At 42.9% G+C, this 23,204-nt stretch overlaps 1 protein-coding gene across 2 annotated transcripts in view; it reads right to left on the reverse strand.

Annotated features, from left to right (window-relative positions):
* Positions 1-23,204, reverse strand: part of CACNA2D2 (calcium voltage-gated channel auxiliary subunit alpha2delta 2) — a 283,654-nt gene that overhangs the window by 3,097 nt on the left and 257,353 nt on the right. For both annotated transcript variants that reach the window (XM_056525126.1, XM_056525125.1), the window contains 12 exons: positions 16,330-16,392; positions 15,967-16,070; positions 15,581-15,679; positions 15,308-15,402; positions 15,030-15,080; positions 14,594-14,665; positions 12,259-12,411; positions 11,399-11,451; positions 10,697-10,752; positions 6,496-6,619; positions 6,298-6,407; positions 2,574-2,656 (listed from right to left, as the gene is read on the reverse strand). In XM_056525126.1, coding sequence (XP_056381101.1) covers positions 2,574-2,656; positions 6,298-6,407; positions 6,496-6,619; positions 10,697-10,752; positions 11,399-11,451; positions 12,259-12,411; positions 14,594-14,665; positions 15,030-15,080; positions 15,308-15,402; positions 15,581-15,679; positions 15,967-16,070; positions 16,330-16,392 — 1,063 coding nt within the window. The remainder of the gene's footprint in view (positions 1-2,573; positions 2,657-6,297; positions 6,408-6,495; positions 6,620-10,696; positions 10,753-11,398; positions 11,452-12,258; positions 12,412-14,593; positions 14,666-15,029; positions 15,081-15,307; positions 15,403-15,580; positions 15,680-15,966; positions 16,071-16,329; positions 16,393-23,204) is intronic.

The following is a 23,204-nucleotide window of genomic DNA, read 5'->3' on the forward strand; positions in this document are numbered from 1 at the left end:
GTATTTCCTGTGGTGTTACATAGAGCTGTGAGATATACCAGCGACATTACCTGTACTTAGAGGGTTATCAGTGTGTTCCCTGTGGTGTTACACAGGACTGCAGGTTACACCTTCTACTTTATCTGTACTTAAATTTTATTAGCGTGTTATCTGTGGTGTTTCAAAGGACTGCATGCAACATTACTACATTACCTGTACTGTATCAGTGTGTAACACTTTTATTATCACACAGGACAGCAAGTAACACTTATTATACATTATTAAAAATAAATAAAGGGAACACTTAAACAACACAATGTTACTCCAAGTAAATCACACTTCTGTGAAATCACACTGTCCGCTCAGGAAGCAATGCTGTTTTGCAAATGGAACAGACAACAGGTGAAAATTATAGGTAATTAGCAAGACACCCCCAATAAAGGGGTGGTTATGCAGGTGGTGACCACAGACCACTTCTCAGTTCCTATGCTTCCTGGCCGATGTTTTGGTCACTTTTGAATATTGGCGGTGCTTTCACTCAAGTGGTAGCATAAGGCGGAGTCTACGAAACTTGTGTAGTGGCTCAGGTAGTGCAGCTCATCCAGGATGGCACATCAATGAGAGCTGTGGAAAGAAGGTTTGCTGTGTCTGTCAGCGTAGGGTCCAGAGCATGGAGGCGCTACCAGGAGACAGGCCAGTACATCAGGAGACGTGGAGGAGGCCGTAGGAGGGCAACAACCCAGCAGCAGGACCGCTACCTCCGCCTTTGTGCAAGGAGGAGCAGGAGGAGCACTGCCAGAGCCCTGCAAAATGACCTCCAGCAGGCCATAAATGTGCATGTGTCCACTCAAACGGTCAGAAACAGACTCCATGAGGGTGGTATGAGGGCCCAACGGTCCACAGGTGGGGGTTGTACTTACAGCCCAACACCATGTAGGACGTTTGGCATTTGCCAGAGAACCAAGATTGGCAAATTAACCACTGGCACCCTGTGCTCTTCACAGATGAAAGCAGGTTCACACTGAACACATGTGACAGACATGACAGAGTCTGGAGATGCCGTGGAGAATGTTCTGCTGCCTGCAACATCCTCCAGCATGACCGGTTTGGCGGTGGGTCAGTTATGGTGTTGGGGTGGCATTTCTTTGGGGGGGCGCACAGCCCTCCATGTACTTGCCAGAGGTAGCCTGACTGCCATTAGCTACCGAGATGAGATCCTCAGACCCCTTGTGAGACCATATGCTGGTGCAGTTGGCTCTGGGTTCCTCCTAATGCAAGACAATGCTAGACCTCATGTGGCTGGAGTGTGTCAGCAGTTCCTGCAAGAGGAAGGCATTGATGCTATGGACTGGCTGCCCGTTCCCCAGACCTGAATCCGATTGAGCACATCTGGGACATCATGTCTCACTCCATCCACCAACGCCACGTTGCACCACAGACTGTCCAGGAGTTGGCGGATATTTTAGTCCAGGTCTGGGAGGACATCCCTCAGGAGACCATCCCCCACCTCATCAGCTGCATGCCCAGGCATTGTAGGGAGGTCATACGGGCACGTGGAGTCCACACACACTACTGAGCCTCATTTTGACTTGTTTTAAGGACATTACATCAAAGTTGGATCAGCCTGTAGTGTGGTTTTCCACTTTGATTTTGAGTGTGACTCCATATCCAGACCTCCATGGGTTGATAAATTTGATTTCCATTGATAATTTTTGTGTGATTTTGTTGTCAGCACCTTCAACTATGTAAAGACGAAAGTATTTCGTACTATTAGTTCATTCATTCAGATCTAGGATGTGTTATCTTAGTGTTCCCTTTATTTTTTTGAGCAGTGTATTATCTGTACTAAGGCTGGGTTCACACCACATTTTTGCAATACAGTTCCCCTATCAGGTTTTTGATAAAAAATGGATTCCTCAAAACCTGACTAAACTGTATCAAAACATGTGTACAAATTTTAATCCATATACGGTTAAAAACCGCAGTTTGAAAAATGATGTCGGGTTGCATCCGTTTTTTAAGAAAAAAAAACGTATACGTTTTTAACTTTTCACTCCATTATGAATCAAGTTTCACTTGTTTGACTGAAATTTCAAGAAAAAAAACCTGTGCAAAGTCAAAAAACGTATGGTGAAAACCATATGGAAACGTACGCATGTTGACTCCCATGTTAAAAAAAACGCATACGTTTCAATACGTTTTTTCACCCGGACCAAAACCGTGGTAGGTTACGGTTTTGGGTACAGGAAAAAAACTGACAGAGCCGTACAGGGTGCAAAATGGACACAACAAGATGTCAACAAGAGTCAATGCATACGGTTTTCAATACGGTTCCGTACGGTTTTCAAATTGAAAACGTATACGGGAACTGTATTGCAAAAACGTGGTGTGAACCCAGCCTTAGAGAGTTATCAGTGTTACATACGATAACAAGGTACACCTACTACATTGCTAGTTATCACCATAAGTTGTCTGTCCTACATTATATGCACTCAGAGAAGAGAAAAAAATTATACAGCCAAAAATAATAGACAAAACGTAACACTGCTACATCTGTATGTCATCTGTAATATGAAACATTAACAAACCAGTACCATTGGGTTGTAGTCAAAGCAGACATGAGGACCTTTACGATATCGGGGCATCTGCACAAGCTCACACTGCTCCGGACCCTCAGCTGTGATTAGGAGTTAATGGACAAACAAGTGCAAAAAAGGTGCTGTAACACAGAACTGAATCCCTAAAACTGGAAGAGACACTACAACAATGTTCTCAGCAGTTGTCTGCTGCCAGGAAAGCTGGATGACAGTTACATTTTTTACCTTGTCATATGCCATCATTTCGTAATTGCTAAAGGTCAGACCTCTAGGATCCCAACCGATGCTGAGAATAAAAGCGCTGCAGTGGAGCATACCCTCTATTGTTTATCTGCAAAGTGGTGTCCACTAGACAAAAGGTACCCTAGTGATATGCCATCAATAAACAAGATGGGAATAATCAATAAAAGAAAGAATCCTACTACATCTCCCTTATAGTGTATTATTAGAATTAAGCAAAATTAAAGTAAATGTGGCTTAAACCAAAACTGACCACCAATTAGTTTTATCTGTATACAGGTGAAACTCAAAAAATATGAATATCATGAAAAAGTTCATTTCTTTCAGTAATGCAACTTAAAAGGTGAAACTAATATATGAGAGAGGCTCATTACATGCAAAGCAAGATAGTTCAAGCCGTGATGTGTCATAACTGTCATAATTACAGTTAATGAAAACCCCAAATCCCCAATATATTATATGATTTGGGGAGCCAGGTCATCTGCTGGTGTTGGTCTACTGTGCTCAACGCATACGTCTACCAGGAGATTTTGGAGTACTTCATGCGTTCTTCCGCAGACTAGTTGCATTACTGAAATAAGGAGATTTTTTTTGTACTTACCGTAAAATCTCTTTCTCGTAGCCTTCATTGGGGGACACCTATACTGATGGGTATATGCTCTTACCACTAGGAGGCACTGACACTAGGAAAAAAAAGTCGGCTCCTCCCTGGCAAGATATACCTGCCCACTGGAAGTGAGGCAATCAGTTTTGTCAAAAAGCAGTAGGAGAAGCCAACAAAGAAATATGTCCGAAGGACCCTAGAAAAGAATCCTGGATAAAAAGCCAATAACCGGAAAAGATTGTTCGGACAAAAAAGAAGAAATGGGTGGGTGCGGTGTCCCCCAATGAAGGCTACAAGAAAGATTTTACATTGAGTACAAAAAAATCTCCTTTTCTCGGTCATTCTTCATTTGGGGACACCTATACTGATGGGACGTACCAAAGCAGTCCCCTAGGGAAGGAGAAACAACCAACAGCAAAAGGGGAATAAGTCCAGAGACCAAATCCACTCGACCGTAAGGCCTGCGGACAAGATTCCGGGCAGAGACAACCGAGGCCCACAAACTGAGCTCCCGGGAGAACCCCTGTCCATGGAGAAGGACTAGGAGGCCAAGGAAGAGCCCGTCCTATGTAGAGACTCCAAAGCTACGGTCCAGAAAGAGAGATAAGAAAAGATCGACTAGGAAGTCAGATGGGAAGAAACCATCCCAGGAGGAGGTAGGAAACAACTCCAAGGAACACAGAACCAGACAGGGGGCTAGCCTTGCTGGAAACAAAAATGGAAAACGGCACAAAGAAGAGAACCCCTGGCGGAAAAACACGAGGGAGAGCACCGTACGCCTGAGCAGAAGGCGAGTACGAAAGGTGGAGACCAGAAAAACACTGGAAAAAAGAAAGAAAGATGGAGACTGGCTGCGGAGAGGCCTGGTGCAGAAAATCGATGACCAGAACAGCTGCAGATCAAAAACCTCCATCCCAGGGGCCCGCCATGTGCACCTGGGAGGCGAATAAGCTTGAGTAGAGAAATCCGGATGACCGGAACACCCAACGCTCCAGGAGTACATTGACCAACGAAGGAGGAGATAGAAGGAAAAAGGCCAAAAAGGGAGCAGAATTCCCTGAAAAGGGGCATCCTGGAACACCAGAGCGTCTGACATGGGAACTGGAGGTACCCAGATCACCTGGAAGATGTATATGTGTAGAGTAAGTAAACCCAATGTCCACAAAATGCTCTGGGTGACAAACTTCTATGTCTAGACAAGAAGAAGTGCGGCACAGGAAGACCGCCCGGCAAACGGGACCGCAGAGAAGTCGGGGCAGGAGAGCTAACCTGCCCGAGACCACAACCATCACTAAGGCCCAAGGAACCAGAAGGGCCGACGTACAAAAGAAGACACGTCACAACATACTAGGATAGTGTCCAAGGCATGGAGACTAACTGCAGAACCCTGCAGAAAATAGATACGCCAGAGGCATACCTCAATTCAGCCACGTGGGACCGGAGACCCACTGCCTGCAGCTGTAGGTCTCTGGTCAGCCCATAAAGAACGTGGCCAGGACATTGTGCCTGGTCGCAAGTATGGAGTAAGCCTGGGACCGGAGACCCGCTGCCTGCAGCCGTAAGTCTCTGGTCAGTCTTTAAGAATGCAGCCAGGACATTGTGCCTGGCAGCAGCAGATAGGAGTAAGCGGGCTGGTGTGCTCGCACTGAGAAGGCGGACAGTCATGTGGGACCGGAGACCCGCTGCCTGCAGCTGTAGGTCTCAGGTCAGCCTAAGAAATAAAGCGGACAGGCGCACAAGGTGGTAAGCGGGCAGCTGTGCAGGACCGGAGACCTGCTGCCTCAGAGACTGAAACTGGGGCAGCGGCATAGAGTCTCCGGCCGGTAGTGGAGATAACATGGCCAGGGCACTGAGCTTGGCCACAATACATGTTACAATTGCATGGCCTGAAGAGGGGGGAGGGAAGGTTCACCGGACTGTCCCCTCCAGAATGGCGCTAGAGGCGAAGAGGGGTCTGGCCCAGCACAGCCACATGTAATGGCGGCTGAGGAGCTGGGCACATGAGAGGAAGGGGACCCCTGGATGAGCAAGAGGGAGGGAGAGGGGGGAAGGGGGTTATAGTACATACTCACCCACGGCTCCATCTTCTTATATTCACCCTGAAGTCTTTAACCACCTAATGGCCACGCTGCATCATACCAGGCTAAGATAGCGGGGCGAGCAGGGGCAAGTGGGAGACCCGGACCCAGGGTACAACCTCCAGGCGCTGGCCGTTTGCAATAAGGGGTTGACGGCCCATACTATTATGTTCCGTGCCCCTTTGTCACGTATGGGGGAACAGGCAGCCCCAGGCTCCTGAACCCCCACCTGAAAAAGGGAAACAAAAAGGAGATAAAAACCTAACTAAACATCCCTTACAGGAAAATAATAAAAAATACATGGTCTGGGATCTCCCAGACCTGTGTCTTGCCTCCTACTGACACTAGCTAAGACTGATTAAAAATGGGTGGGTATATCCTGGCAGGGAGGAGCCAACTTTTTTTTCCTAGTGTCAGCGCCTCCTAGTAGCAAGAGATACACCAGTATAGGTATCCTCCAATGAAAAGCGACCGAAAAAATGAACTTTTGAACGATATTCTAATTTTTCGAGTTTCACCTGTAAGTAGTGCACTTTTAGATCGCTTTAATAGCTTGGAAAACCCCATTCTAAGGGCTTTGAAAGTAACACACACCTTTACAGACTAAATTAATCAATGGCCGAGCTGTCGTTTTTGGCTGCAGTCACTAGTTTCGCTTACTTATGATTGTCACTCATGAAAGGGCTCAAAGAAGAATAAAACATTGTGCAACTGTCTAAATTTACACTATTATAATATGACTATATTACAGACATCCAACCACATGCAAACCCTAGTATAATCGCTAATGAAAGGATACAGCGTGTCTCTGCTTGGTCTAGCTTTATGGAGTCGCACTGACTACACATCATTGTCTCAGCCACCACGAAGAGAAGGTTTGTGTTTGCGAGTCTCTGGGCATGGAAATATCTGTCAGATAAATAAAAGAGAATGACACAGGGGTTCCTTAACCCTTAATAACTCCCCACCCAGCACCTTCCCCCAGAACCTGACTGACCTGGAGCAGGGTCCACAGTCAATGACTGCAGAGTAGGTGGAATTGACACTGCTGAAATAATACTGGGTCTGCTTCATGATACAGCTGGCTTCACGGGGCTCCATGTTCTCAGCCATTGTGTCCTCTGTGGAGAAACATAAGATGGGACAATAGGGGTAACGCCTGGTCAGTGGGGCAGTTATGAGACAATACAGCTGCTACCCTTCCTCAAGATGACGAAATGTCTAACAGGATTGTCTTTACATTTTAATCATTATGGTACTATATGGATACCATCAGTAAGGAGGCATTTGGCACTCTTTTGGTAATTAGACTGATATTGCTGAATGTTTTCAGATGGTGGCTATGTATATATATATATATATATATATATATCTATATATTAGTTTTTTTTACTGTAAAAATAATGCAAAGAAGCAAATAGGATATTGCAGGACTGTCACACCAAAGCTGGAGCCTAAGGCCTATCTGTCAGTTTAGGTGACATTTTTTAGAATGAGCTGTCCTGTATGTACATGGGAAGCAGCACTATTTCTGCCCATTATATATATATATTGTGTTGTATATGCCATTTTTTAGCAGATTTCTTCTCTGCAGGCTTCATCTATATTTTGCAGTTCTCACTGGGCTGGTGGGTTGAGCCTAATGTCCATATTGTTTCCTATACACTGTACACACAGAGAGGAGGGAATCCTGTGCTTCTAAGTCTCGGTGCACAGCATGAGTAGTATAAACTGTGTATAAAGCCCTGGGCTGAGAGCTCTTCCCCTCCCATCTCCCTCCTCCATAGACTTGAATTGCTTGTCTTGCAGACACAGGACAATGCTCACCGGATTTTCAGAGTGGATGAGTTTAGAAGCAGGAGAAGGGGAAGGTAAGAAGCTTGATAACAGGAGAAAGAGGTTTTATTTCTAATAAGAGATACTACAAAGCTTCTTATTTTTGCTTGTACTTTCTAAAACTATATGGGGGAGATTTATCAAAACATGCCCAGAGGAAAAGTTGCCAAGTTGCCCATAGCAACCAATCAGATTGCTTCTTTCATTTTTAACAAAGCCTCTGCAAAATAAAATAAGCAATCTGATTGGTTGCTATGGGCAACTTTTCCTATGGACAGGTTTTGATAAATCTCGCCCATAGAGTCTATGTGGGAAGAAGGATAAGAAAAGTAGCTATCTGGTCCACCTTTTGGAGGTAGCTTACCTTCAAATGAATGCTTAAATGCTAATTTAATAAACATAGAATGTGTCGGCAGATAAGAACCATTTGGCCCATCTAGTCTGCCCAATAATCTTAATCCTATCAATAGTCCCTGGCCCTATCTTATATGAAGGATAGCCTTATGCTTATCCCATGCATGCTTAAACTCCTTCACTGTATTTGCAACGACCACTTCTGCAGGAAGGCTATTCCATGCATCCACTACTCTCTCAGTAAAGTAATACTTCCTAATATTACTTTTAAACCTTTGCCCCGCTAATTTAAAACTATGTCCTCTTGTGGTAGTTTTTCTTCTTTTAAATATAGTCTCTTCCTTTACAGTGTTGATTCTCTTTATGTATTTAAAAGTCTCTATCATATCCCCTCTGTCTCTTCTTTCTTCCAAGCTATACATGTTAAGGTCCTTTAACCTTCCCTGGTAAGTTTTATCCTGCATTTCATGTACTAGTTTACTAGTTCTTCTGTGAACTCTCTCTAGAGTATCTATATCCTTTTGGAGATACGGCCTCCAGTACTGCACACAATACTCCAAGTGAGGCCTCACCGGTGTTCTGTACAGTGGCATGAGCACTTTTCTCTTTCTACTGCTTACACCTCTCCCTATACATCCAAGCATTCTGCTAGCGTTTCCTGCTGCTCTATTACTTTGTCTTCCTACATTTAAGTCTTCTGAAATAATTACTCCTAAATCTCTTTCCTCAGATACTGAGGTCAGGACTGTGTCAAATATTCTATATTCCGCCTGAGGTTTTTACGCCCCAGGTGCATTATCTTGCACTAATCCACATTAAATTTCAGTTGCCAGAGTTCTGACCATTCTTCTAGTTTGCCTAAATCCTTTTCCATTTGGCGTATCCCTCCAGGAACATCAACCCTGTTACATATCTTTGTGTCATCAGCAAAAAGACATACCTTACCATCGAGACCTTTTGCAATATCACTAATGAAGATATTAAACAGAATTGGTCCCAATACAGATCCCTGAGTTACCCCACTGGTGACAAGACCTTGCTCTGAATATTCTCCATTGACTACAACCCTCTGTTGTCTGTCACTCAGCCACTGCCTAATCCACTCAACAATATGGGAGTCCAAGCTCAATGACTGTAGTTTATTGAGGTCTTCTATGTGGGACAGTGTCAAAAGCCTTACTAAAATCTAGATATGCGATGTCTACTGCCCCTCCGCCATCTATTATTATTATTTTAGTCACCCAGTCAAAAAAAATCTATAAGATTTGTTTGACATGATCTCCCTGAAGTAAACCCATGTTATTTTTCAGCTTGCATTCCATGGGATTTTAGATGTTCCACAATCCTATCCTTTAGTAGGGTTTCCATTAATTTCCCCAGTATTGATGTCAGACTTACTGGCCTATAGTTGCTTGATTCCTCCCTACTACCTTTCTTGTGAATGGGCACAACATTTGCTCATTTCCAATCTTCCAGAACGACTCCTGTTACCAGTGATTGGTTAAATAAATCTGTTAACGGTTTTGCTAGCTCACCACTAAACTCTTTTAATAATTTTGGGTGTATCCCATCAGGCCCCTGTGACTTATTTGTCTTCACTTTAGACAGCAAACATAGAACCTCTTCCTCTGTAAAGACATATGCATCAAACGATTCATTAGTCTTCCTCCCTAATGGAGGGACAGAAGTATTCATTAAGGCAGTTGGCTAGCCCTTTATTCTCTTCTACATACCTTCCTTTGTTTTTCATTTAGTTATTCCTTGTTTTAATTTCCTTTTTTCATTTATATATCTGAAGAATGTCTTATCCCCTTTTTTCACAGACTGAGCTAGTTTTTCTTCTGCCTGTGCTTTAGAAGTTCTTATAACTTGCTTGGCCTCTTTCTACCTAGTCTTTTAGATTTCCCTATCTTCATTGCTCTTGGTTGTTTTATAATTACTAAATGCTAGCTTTTAGTTTTTTGATGATTTTGGCCACTTCTGCTGAGTACCACAGTGGTCTCTTCCTTTTTCTGCTTTTACTGACAAGTCTAATGCAATTTTCTGTTGCCTTCAATAATGCGTCTTTTAAGTAGTCCCATTTCACCATGTAAGCCGTTCCAGTCTGATAGGGACTCATTTATGACTAATCTCATTTTTGAAAAGTCTGTTTTTCTAAAATCTAAAGCTTTTGTTTTTGTGTGGTGTGACTCCTTCACTGTTCTTATATTAAACCACACTAACTGGTGATCACTAGATCCCAAGCTTTCGCCTACAATAACATCATATACCAAATCCCCATTTGTGAATACCAAATCCAAAATGGCCTCCCTCCGGGTTGGCTCCTCAACCACTTGTTGTAGAGATAATCCCAGTAGGGAATTTAGAATATCTGTACTCCTGGCAGAACTAGCTATTTTGGTTTTCCAGTTTATATCCGGAAGATTAAAGTCTCCCACAATGATAACTTCTCCTCTCATTGTCATTTTAGCTATTTCTTCAACTCGTAGATCATCTAATTATTTAACTTGGCCAGGTGGTCTATATATCACACCTACACGAGTTACTGTCTCATTACCAAACTGCAACGTAACACAAACTGACTCTATGTTGGCTTCACTAACTTGTATTAGATTAGATTTTATGCTATCTTTCACATATAGGGCACTTGAATATAACTGGGGTTTAACATACCAAGCCAGAAACTCTCCTGAAGGGAAGCATAACCATTTCCATTACCAACGATTCTATTTTAAGAGAGTTGCTGGCTTAATTTGTTAAATCCTAAATCAAGTTTGAAGGTTTTTTAAAGCAGCCAAAGGAAAGCTACTTTCAAAAATAGGTGACACCAGAGGATTTACATAGCATATGCTTCTAGAAGTCCCAGTGGAGCATAAGTCTCTACGTGCCATTACCCCTTTGGTTTAAGAACTTCAGCCTGCAATATAAAGCAATAAACCTTCCACCCATGTGGGGCTCCCATATTCTTTCCTTCCACTGCATGATTAAGTGGCCAACTAGGCTCTTACCTGCATGCATCCAGCTGGTGTACATCAGGCTGACAAAGAGATGCTGCAATAGTGACCTGTGAAAAGTTTTAATAGGATGGAGATTATACATCTACACAGACTACGGGTCCTTTTATACAGACAGTTAACATGCTCAAAATGAGCACCAACTGACAATATAGGAAGCCATTATCATATTTTATTATTCACACATGTCAATTAGGAGGGGTTTTAACAGGAAGGGTCCAGTCAAACCACTCCGCTCAAAGACAAATATTGTTTGTGGGCAGCATATTCATTGTTTACACAGAAAGACATGCTGCCAAGAAATGATAGGTGATTTACATGTGCCAAGAGGCAAGGGCCTTAAAGGGATACTCCACTGGCCAGCACTGCGACCACGCCCATCGTGACGTCACGGCCAGGCAGTCGTCATGCCCCCTTCCGTAGACTTGCATTGAGGGGGTGTGGCCGTGTGGCCGTGACGTCGCAATGGGCTTGGGCGACCCCCGCAGCACAAAAACAGCGTTCGGAACATTTCGTTCTGAACACTGGCCAGTGGAATACCCCTTTAAGACTCGTGGAAATTGTTTGTTGGTTGAGAATCTAGAAAAATGTGGGCGGGAACAGGGTTGGTGGAGCCTTCATGATACATAAAGTAAAAAGTGATGATGATCTATTCTTTGTAAGTGTCTCAGATCATCATGCATGTGCAACACTCACCATGCGGCAGCAGATGACAACCAGGCCAGATTTAGCATATCAGCGATTGTTGGCTGGTAAAGAAGAGACAAAGTTCAGTGAAAATAATTCAGATCCATTATTTTTAATATACTCTAGTCACATCCAGATCTGCTTTCACACAGATGCACTCCAGCATACACAAAAAGTTCCCATAATGCATTGTGCTGCTTTGCAGTTTTTTTCTTACACCTTTTGAAGCAGTATGCTCTGTGCTGATGTAGAACTAAGGGGGAGGTATGACGTCTAAACTAAAATAAACCAAGAATTATAACTGCAGCTTTGGATGTGACTGGAATTCGGAAACAATATTAAGCATTACTACACTTTAACAGTGTCAACCTTCTAGGGGTAAGGGGGATTTAAAAGAAGCCTGTTAGGGGGTTTAACTTCTTGATCTATAATCAGCATGAAATCCAGACAGGCTCCCTTGCTCCAAACTATGTTTTACTCTAAAATTCTGCAACATTTTAAAGAAAACTGTTTAAAACCAAGTGGTGGCACGGGTAAAGTGCAGGGTGGTCTCCCCATCCAACTGATTCATAGGTCTCTTCCTATACACAACAAGGGAGACACTTATGAATCAAGTTAAGCTGGGTGCGAAGGCTGCTCTGCAGTCATTACACTGAGTTCTATGGCTTGGAATAAATCTATGTTTTCTGAGAATTTTTTCTCTGAAATGTCAGTGTTTCCGAGTGAAACATAGATACTCGTAAAAAGGGAGTCTGTCTGTATTTTATGCCTATGGCTCGAGCAGCATAAATCGCTACAAAGACACCCATGTGGCTGATTCGAAGGATGTAAAACCCCTTTATAGATGGAGCCTTGCTGAGAATACTTACCACAAAAATACCCCTGGGGGCGGCACCTTTGTTACTCTCAGTTTTGGGGGCACATAATGACTGGTAATCATAGGACTCCTTCCTGGTGAAGAATGAGCTGTTATACAGTGCAGACATGAGGTTGGGGTCCACCTCACTGAAGAACTTCCCAACCTAAAATAAACACAAAGGATTGATAAAAGGAGGGCAAAAACACGCATTAAAGACTGACATTACAGATTCGCAAACTGCTACAACTCCTAGCACACCTTGACACACTCACTTGTAGTCTTACAATAGTTTTTGAAACTCTCGCTGACCAGAAAAAGCTGATAACAGAGAACATCAGATTGTATTTCCTTGTCCAGAAACAGCCTCTCCACAATATGAAACAGCTGATAACTGAGAGCAACAGTCCTAAATTCACAGGGTTCTCACCATAAACTGCTTTACATGCTTTATGTGACTTAAGACTGTTCTTGTCATCATTTAGTTATAGCAGTGTTTTCCCTTCACTCCTTCTGCTTCTCAAAATTCTGATTTCTGAATTCCCAGAGCTTTCACGCAGCAATTACAGACACAAATATCCATGAAAGGGCAATTACCCTCTGCAGCGAGGCTGGGATTTATGTATAAGCAGTGGCATGACAACATGAATCCACGCTGTACTGCTTAAGGTGCTTACACAACGCAATGTGTGTTTATGTATTTAATCTGTTTTGTGTGCTACTGAAACAAGTGGCATGATGGTAAAATTACAAATATAACACAAAGCGACAATATGATCTGTACAACTCTGATCACCATAAACAGGCAAGATACAAATATATTCTACCATCACTGTGAGCATAAATGGTATTACTTATCCTGTACTGATCCATAGTTACAATCCCAGGAAACTGTAGAGCACAGCTCCACTCCAACCAACTCCACACACCTGTGCCATGGACCCGCCAGCACCACCCCGGCTTCAAAGCAGCAGAATCTAAACAAGGAAAATGTCCAGCACTCGGGGATGAAGTAAAATCTTCCTGTTTTAGTAATATAAATTACAATACAGGTACAAAACAGGGGAATCTCTGATGAGTTTCACGCACTTGTGCACCAGTGCGTGAAACGAGTCAGAGATTTAGGAGGAGATTTATCATTCTTTTCAAATGTATGGCTTTTATATGACAATTTTTTTAACTTACTTTTGCTTACATGCGACCTATTTATCAAATAGTCGCATGACCTTGATAAATAAATCGCACGTAAGCAAAACCCGGGAAACCCGCTTACTGAAGCATTTTTTAAAGCAGAAAAGTTTTCCCTTATGTTAATAGCCGAAGTTCTTTATCTACCCTTTATTACCATTAGCGTTGCTAGAGAGTGACGGGGAGGGTGGGCATACCGCATCGGATGACACCCTGACTGGCCTGCCTGGCACTAAATAGCTGTACTCCAACTATCCTGAAACAACCCATCCACCCACCTCAGAAATAAAAAAAATATAAAAAACATACTATGCCGCACCATGAATTAAAATTTAAAATTTATAGCGTTATTAGTCATATAATTATTATTTTTTATAATTAACATTAATGTAGTAGCTTTGTTTCATGATGCAGAACAAGAACAGTTGGTAAATTGGGTGTTAATTTCCTTTTCCGCAGACCTATGCACTTTCTGTAAGCCAGGTAGGACCTGGAATACATATGCGACTTTTAAACGGAGATGCTACTTTTTATCTTCATAAATAGCGACTATCGCATTTGATAAATACATGACCACTGCAAAGTAAAAAAAAAAAAATTACTACGTGAGCAGATTTCAGAAATGTGCTTTGGAATAAGCAAAAATCAAAAAGTCGCAGCATATATAGTAAAGTCGCATGTGCGTGCGACTTTCTTACTGTTTTGTACCTGTATTGTCCTGGAATTTATATTACTAAAGCAAGAAGATTTTACTTCATCCCCAAGTGCAGGACATTTTCCTTGTTTGGATCCAAAGTTACAACCTGTATTAGGGCCCTGTTACATGAGACGATCGGCCAAACAGACTGGTAGTTGCCTTGTGTAACAGACCAAACGATCAGCCAAAAAACATGCAAATGATAGTTGCCTGATCACAGGATTTTGACATGTATAGAAACACTCATCTGTCGGCAACACATCTACGCAAATAAAAGAGGATATCAAATAAATAATAGATGTTTAAGGGTGCACAAACTATCCAACAATCGTTCATGCGCCCTTTCCCACACAATTACCGAGCAGTCTAATAGGTTCTTTAAACAAGTGCTAATCAACTAGATCAACCCGCATTGAGAAGTAATCTATCCGTTTAATAACCACCCTTGAGAGACTTTCTTTACCTGAGACCAGTGGTCCTGCTGGTTGGACATCACAAGGAATCCACCATCGTCAATGAGAACACAGAGCAAGTCCTGCGAAGGAGAGACACAATTGATAAATTGGCCCAGACTAAGCAATCTGTTGGCCCAGACTGAGCAACCTGAGACACAAATGTGACAACCAATGTGTCAACCAGTCACAGCTCAGCTTTCATTTCTAAAATTGCTCTGGTAAAATGAAACATGAGCTGTGATTGGTTGTCATCTGTCTGAGACAAAAATTGGGGCCATTGACTCCAAAGAACAAAGGGATGTCTACACAGAGAGGAAGACTTTGGTGGTAGAGGAAAATGTACTGTGATGCCATATAGATAAACAACTGGGGTGCTGTCTGTATTGATGGACAAGTAACAGAGGCATCTGATATAATGTCACAGGCACAGGGGTGGACACTTACCTCACTATTGATGTCGCAGTCCATCTCACAGCTGCTGGAAGGACTGCATTGCTGTAGACAAGGGGAGAAGATGCTTCAGTTTTTACATATACAATGCTTGAGGGCAACTTCTGACCACAGGGACAAAGCCATAATTGAACACACATTTTATAAAACTTAACAAAATACGAAGAAAAAAAGAAAGAAAATTATATATATATATATATATATATATATATATATATATATATATATACAGAACTGTACAAAATCTACTTTGGGACTGAAAGAAGGCTAACCTTGCGTGGTCCTTGAGGGTTTGCTTCTGAATGGTTACTGGCCAGAATTTTGAACTTTTCCACCCAAGCCTCAGGGTCCAACTTTACTCCCACGACTAGATGAAAGACATGAAAAAAGGATGATGAAGAAGCTCCCATTAAGGGTCACAACATGCGGGGGTAGGCAATTGACACCAGTCACAAATAAATCTAAAAGCCAAATTGGGAAAAGTAATGTCTGAAATAAGCTGTCTGACCTCAAACAGGTTACACATTGCGCCCCACAGAAATTACCTGCAGGCTTGAGTTTCTTGCCGTCAATCTCCAGGTCCACTGCTGTGCTCACCAGAATCCCCACAGTGTTATTTTCCAGATCTGATGGTCGGTAACCAGCTGCAGAGAGACAACAGAGGATTAAGGCTTCTGTTCCTCAGGCTCATCCCTCCATTCACATTCTATCCTCTTGTACTCATCACATGTGTCCCTCAATGTATCTTCACCTGATGCATTTCTGAATCTCATCCTTCCCTTACGTCTCCTTGGTCTTTACTACCTTAAGTTCCTCATTGTTCTACTCCATCCAATTTTTTTATTCTCTTCCCTTACACTCACCCCCTACATCCCTTACACTTATCTTCACCTCCCATATTTTTTCTCCTCCATTAATGGTCATAACTTACGCTCTCTATAAGGTGCTCGAAAAATATAGCCCTTGTTGTCAAGACTTCTTCTGTAAAATGTGGCATTATGAGGTTCCATATCCTCTGTCCAGTCATCTGCAGCCCTATTAAAACAGAGAAGACATCAGAGACAGGGCATTTAAGGCAGCAGAGAAGACAAAGAGAGCAGAGAAGATGTGAGAAAGGTGAGAAAAGACTTGAGAAAGAGAAAAGGTGCAAAGGTGGCTAAGACCCCAATGGAGCAAGCAGACAGCATTCATGCTATATGAGTCTCCCTATGGTGTATAACCAGAGTAAATTTTGCCTTAAAGTCTAAATTCTATACATTTTTAGAATATAACTTTTCCAAGCAAAGCAACTTACTTGTTGGGGAACACTCTGGTTATGCCTCCATCTGTAGCAGCATAAACTGCAAGGAGCCCGTACCTGTGTTGAGAAAGAAGAAATATTTAGGTTCTGGAGTTATATAGAGAGAACAGGCAGAGAGGAGGCCTCATATACATCATGACCGTAACCAAGGAAGTAGCAGTCATAGAGGTAAAACAGCCCCTTCTAGGTGTTGTGTTCGATCAATGTGGGATGTAATATTGTGAACTATGTAATCTACACTTAGTAAGTAATCTTTGCCATGTCAGGTGTGTCAGATATTTGTATGCAAGATCTGAAAACTGAACCATACACTGAGCAAATCTGGTATGTTATAAACAGAGACACACAATGCCAGATAGCTATAGAAAGAAAAAATGTTATTGTTCTTCCAACTGCATAATACTGTCCACAGGAAAGGCTTTACAATGATGATGCCCTAGAAAGTACAATATATAAAGGGCAGGTAGTGTACATAAATACACAAGAATATTAAGGAGGAATATCACCAATAAATAGAAAGGAGGCCCTGGGAGTCTAATCCACAAAGCCCCCATGCATTCTGCCACAGGGGCCTGGCATTATCGGGGGTGAAAGTGATGAGAGTGGAATAACCTTAATACAATCATAAATTATAGTAATCATGTGTAATAAATTAATAAATCCACTTATCAATGGGGGTGAAACTTTACCATGTTTGCATGTAATGATGGATGCGACCAGTGTGTATCTAACTCCAACACACATGACTCTGAAGGAGTTTGAGAATGCGTAAGGCATAAGGCTATTCTTCATATAAGATAGGACCAGAGACTATACATAGCATTTAGAATATTGGGCCAAATAATCTAGATGGGACAACTGATTCTCATCTGCTGCCTTTCTATGTCACATAGCAATGGCACTCTGATGGAGTACATATAAATATAGAAGTTTAAAATAAAATACAAAATCATATTCTAAGGATATAACTAGAGATGAGCGAACTTACAGTAAATTCGATTAGTCACGAACTTCTCGGCTCGGCAGTTGATGACTTATCCTGCATAAATTAGTTCAGCTTTCAGGTGCTCCGGTGGGCTGGAAAAGGTGGATACAGTCCTAGGAGACTCTTTCCTAGGACTGTATCCACCTTTTCCAGCCCACCGGAGCACCTGAAAGCTGAACTAATTTATGCAGGATAAAGCCATCAACTGCCGAGCCGAGAAGTTCGTGACGAATCGAATTTACTGTAAGTTCGCTCATCTCTAGATATAACCCCAATATTATGAGCATTCAAGTCTTAAAGGGGTTATTCAGGAAAAAACTTTTTTTTATATATATCAACTGGCTCCAGAAAGTTACTTCTATTAAATCCTTCTTAATCCTTTCAGTACTTATGAGATTCTGAAGTTGAGTTTTTCTTTTCTAAGTGCTCTCTGATGACACCTGTCTCGGGAACTGTCCAGAGTAGAAGCAAATCCTCATAGCAAACCTCTTCCACGCAGTACCCGAGACAGACAGAGGTGTCAGCAGAGAGAACTGTTGTCAGACAATGCTGGGGACCTCCGCGATCTCGGTGCAGCCCCCAGCATTCTGTGCCGGGCACTGCCTCCGTGATGGGGACATCACGGCTACGCCCCCCCCTAGTGACGTCACGGCCAAGCCCACCATTCATTTCTATGGGAGGCATGACATCACTAGGGGGGCGTAGACATCACATCCCCGTCTCGGAGGCAGTGCCCGGCACAGAATGCCGGGGACTGCAACGAAATTGCGGGGGTCCCTCGCAGCGGGACCTTTGCGATCATACATCTTATCCCCTATCCTTTGGATAGGAGAGATGATGTATAAGGCTGGAATACCCCTTTAAGCAGCACCATAACATTTGATCTACGCTCACAGCGTGTACTAAACCTTTCCCTTAAACTTTGATTTGCCATTCCTCTTCCCCACTTTTCCTGATCCTGGTAACCCACAGTTCTCTCCGGGAATGTCATCTGGCCCATTCAGATGGTAAAGTACCTCTGGCTGATAGAGGGCGATGCATTTTTTATGCGGTAACCATTGGCTCTTGTCCACGGAGCTGGCGGACATATCTGACTTTGTCCCTCTGAGTGAATGGAAAACAATTCAGCTAACCCACTTTCTGAAGTCCCTCCTCTTATTCCCTGTACAATTTCTATTCACTTTTACTTGAGAATTTATTTTTCTAAATCTCAACTGGTTAAACTTATACTTATAATTTACACATAAATCGCTAGTAAGTTTCAAGAAGGTGGTTATAAACTGCTGACTAGATGGTATCATGTCCTTCACACATTTTTTACCACTATTTTACCTGCTGGATGTGTGGGGGAGAGGAAGGTATATGCATGTCTTTTAGATGTGCCCTAGTATCAAGGTTTCTGGGATAGGGTCCAAGCAACAACTATTACTGTTTTCAAAAATAGATTCCAAGATTTCCTGTCCTGTTCCTTCTTATATTTAAGATCTCTTAGGAAAGGTTTATAGAATGTCAATCCATAACGTGTACCTGTCATTTGCAAAAACATTTAATGTAATGTAGAAAACAACATTATATTTATAATATCGATTGGTTAAAAATGTGTATATTTTGGGTGAAAAAATCCTGGCTAGTCACTGCAGCTATTGCCTGTGTGCAGAGACAATATACAGAAAGTGTGGGTGGACAAGAAGGGTTCTGTGTACTGAGGACAAGCAAGGCTCTGTACACTGAGGACATGAAGGACTCTGTACACTGATTATAAGCAGGGCTCTGTACACTGAGGACATGAAGGACTCTGTACACTGATTATAAGCAGGGCTCTGTACACTGAGGACATGAAGGACTCTGTACACTGATTATTAGCAGGGCTCTGTACACTTGAGGACATGAATGACTCTGTACACTGATTATAAGCAGGGCTCTGTACACTCAGGACAAACAGGGCTCTGTGCAGTGAGGACAAGCAGGGCTATGTGCACTGAGAACAAGCAGGGCTCTGTGCACTGAGAACAAGCAGGGCTCTGTGCACTGAGGAGAAGCAGGGCTCTGTGCACTGAGGACAAGCAGGGCTCTGTGCACTGAGGACAAGCAGGGCTCAGTACACTGAGGACAAGCAGGGCTCCATACACTGAGGACAAGCAGGGCTCCATACACTGAGGACAAGCAGGGCTCTGTACACTGAAGACAAGCAGGGCTCTGTACAGTGAGGACAAGCAGGGCTCTGTACAGTGAGGACAAGCAGGGCTCTGTACAGTGAGGACAAGCAGGGCTCTGTACAGTGAGAACAAGCGGGCTCTGCACAGTGAGGACAAGCAGGGCTCTGTACAGTGAGGACAAGCAGGGCTCTGTGCACTGATGACAAGCAGGGCTCTGTACACTGAGGACAAGCAGGGCTCTGTGCACTGAAGACAAGCAGGGCTCTGTACACTGAGGACAAGCAGGGCTCTGTACAGTGAGGACAAGCAGGGCTCTGTAAACTGAGGACAAGCAGGGCTCTGTACACTGAGGACAAGCAGGGATCTGTGCACTGAGGACAAGCAGGGCTCTGTGCACTGAGGACAAGCAGGGCTCTGTGCACTGAGGACAACAGGGCTCTGTGCACTGAGGACAAGTAGGGCTTTGTACACTGAGGCCAAGCAGGGCTCTGTGCAGTGAAGACAAGCAGGGCTCTGTACACTGAGGACAAGCAGGGCTCTGTACACTGAGGACAAGCAGGGCTCTGTACACTATGGACAAGCAGGGCTCTGTGCACTGAGGAGAAGCAGGGCTCTGTACACTGAGGACAAGCAGGGCTCTGTACACCGAGGACAAGCAGGACTCTGTGCAGTGAGGACAAGCAGGGCTCTGTACACTGAGGACAAGCAGGGCTCTGTACACTGAGGACAAGCAGGGCTCTGTATACTGAGGACAAGCAGGGCTCTGTGCAGTGAGGATAAGCAGGTCTCTGTGCAGTAAGGCTCTGTGACATGCCCCCCCAGCTCACACTGCAGACTGATTGACATGCCCCCTCTGGCTCACACTGCAGACTGATTGTCAAGCCAGGAGCCTGCACAGAGCCCTGCTTGTCCCACCCACACTTCCTGTTTTTTTTGTCCCAGCCACACACAGGCAATAGCTGCAGGAACAGCATTTTTTCACCCAAAAATTTACAATTTTTTTAACCAATGTATATTACAAATGCACATATAATGTTATTATCTAAATAATATAAAAAGATTTTGCAAATGACAGGGACACTTTAAATTCCTGTACTCTGGCCCTCTGGAAATCTCCCACTCTAATTCATTGGTAAATAAGGGATTCAGAAGATGTAGGGGTTGACCTTACCACTTAGGAATAAGTCAGATCGTTTTGCAAATATGCAGTTGTCTTGGACTTTTTCCTCTACCAAAGACTTTAATATCTCTTATAGGGCTTTTTGTTTTCGTTCTGATGGGTCTGGCACATGGAGTTATAATTTCCACCTTTTTTCTCCTGCTCCTACCTGTTATACCAGATCATATGACAAGACCAGTGAATACGTCCCAAAGGTAGTTATAAAACTACTAAATAGAACAAATAGAAAAAAGACTAATAGACAATGGCGTCTCACTCACACTTATCACCGAGTGCTAACTCCCAGTATCACCTCAAAATACCAGAGCATACGTTTGGGTATGCAGCTGGCAATAGTTTTTCAGAGTGTCTATGGTCAAAGACAAATGTTCCTCTGGCTATTTAGGTTTTCATATAGTTGATACGATGCAGGGTGCAGTATTTACCTTTTTAAGCGCTGCACTCGTAAGTGATACTGTACTCACCGCTTCTGCCTCCCAGGAGTGGCATTCCGCTCCTTCTGTGTGTGGCTCCAATGTTACCGTGTGGCTGTCTGTCAGAGGAGATACAGAGGTGATACAGACAGCCGCACGGTAACATCGGAGCGGGATGCCACTCCTGGGAGGCAGAAACGGTGAGTACAGTATCACTTACGAGCGCAGCGATGAGAAAGGTAAATACTGCACCCTGCATCGTATGAACTATATGAAAACCTAAATAGCCAGAGGAACATTTGTCTTTGACCATAGACACTCTGAAAAACTATTGCCAGCTGCATACCCAAATGTGGTTTAATTACAAGAGAGCCTTGTTAATTTTATTTATTTTATTTATGGTACATTTATTATTGTAATTATTCTTACTTTGATATATCTGTCCTTTCTCACTAATGCAACATGTATACTTTTAAACTGTAAGAAAATGTTATATTTCTTATAAATATGCACCATAAATAGGATATTACTCTATTGCAAATATTATATAAGGGCAAATATTATATACTGCCGCATTTTATTATTTTACCACATCATTTGGCATTTCCATAAAGATATTGCACACATACGGATACAACAGTAGTATATACCACTATAGATATAACCAAATATCTCTAGACAAGTCTGACCATTTAGCCTAGAGGGGCTAACCCAACTTTTTTCTTTTTATACACTAAATAGAACATATTGGCCCTCATTTACTTAAGTCCAACAGACTCTTTTTACTAAATTACAACCGACTCGGTTATTGCGCCTAAATTTTTGTCGCAACGTCTGTGCGACTAATTATGTGACCAAATTTTAGTCACACAGCCGACATTTTAGAAAACACTCGGAGTGTTTTTTTTTCACTCTGAAATGGGCGTGTTTTATGCAAAAATGGGTGTTTTACCGACAAAAAACAAAAATTACTCACAGTACTTCGAAAATCACTTGAGAAAAAGTATGAGTTTGCCTCACACAACAACCGACAGCCAAGAGGCCGAGTGAAATTTCAAAAATGGAGTGATATGTAACAAGGGACTGTTTACCATTGTGTTTTGTGTGAAAGTAACTTTTTTTTATAACCTGAAAACATTTTGTACAGTTCAACACTGAATGCTTTTGTGATAGTTAATGTTTATATATTTTTTTCTTTTTAACACATTTGCAATATTAGGTTTAAATCAATTTAACACCCAAGCTGATAAACAAGGATAATTGTTGTAATGTTTGAAAAATTATAACACATGAATACTTTTGATTCATGGAAACATCTAAACCATTTGCGACAGAAAAATAACCGACATGTGCGACAGAATAGTAAATAAGCCTGAAAAAAAAGACGAGTGATATTGAAATCACTCCAGAATAAACACTCCACTCTTAGTAAATCAGGGCCATTGTTGTAAAACATATATGGTAACATTTCGTTATCATACATGGACAAATACTGTATTAAAGGGGTACTCCCACCCTAGACATCTTATCCCCTATCCAAAGGATAGGGGATAAGATGTCTGATCTCGGGGGTCCCGCCGCTGGGGATCCTGCCGCTGGGGACCCCCGCAGTATTGCATGCGGCACCCACCTGTTTTTTGTGCTGAAGCGCTGGAGGGTCTGAGTCGCGACTACGGGAACGGACCCTCCATCGCTTCCGCACAAAAAACAGGTGGGTGCCGCATGCAATACTGCGGGTGTCCCCAGCAGCGGGACCCCCGAGATCAGACATCTTATCCCCTATCCTTTGGATAGGGGATAAGATGTCTAGGGTGGCAGTACCCCTTTAAGCGCATGCACTACCTAATATCATAGTCAAAATAGATAAGAATATAAAGTAAGAACAACACTGACAGATGTAGGTACCGAGAGCCTCACAGATGCATTCTTTGAATTCACTTTTTTTTGGGCCCCATAGCGGGCTATACCATGCAATCTTTCAATTGCATACACTGTTCAATGCTATGCTATAGCAAAGCATTGATCAGTGTTATCGGTGCTCTGCTGCTCCAGCCTGCTGAAGGCGAGGAGGCAGGTAAGAGCCCTCTTGCCCTCCACTCAGCTGATCGGGACATCGCGTTTTTACCGTGATGGTT

Source organism: Hyla sarda, chromosome 6, assembly GCF_029499605.1.
Source record: "Hyla sarda isolate aHylSar1 chromosome 6, aHylSar1.hap1, whole genome shotgun sequence".
In the NCBI taxonomy this organism is placed as follows: domain Eukaryota; kingdom Metazoa; phylum Chordata; class Amphibia; order Anura; family Hylidae; genus Hyla; species Hyla sarda.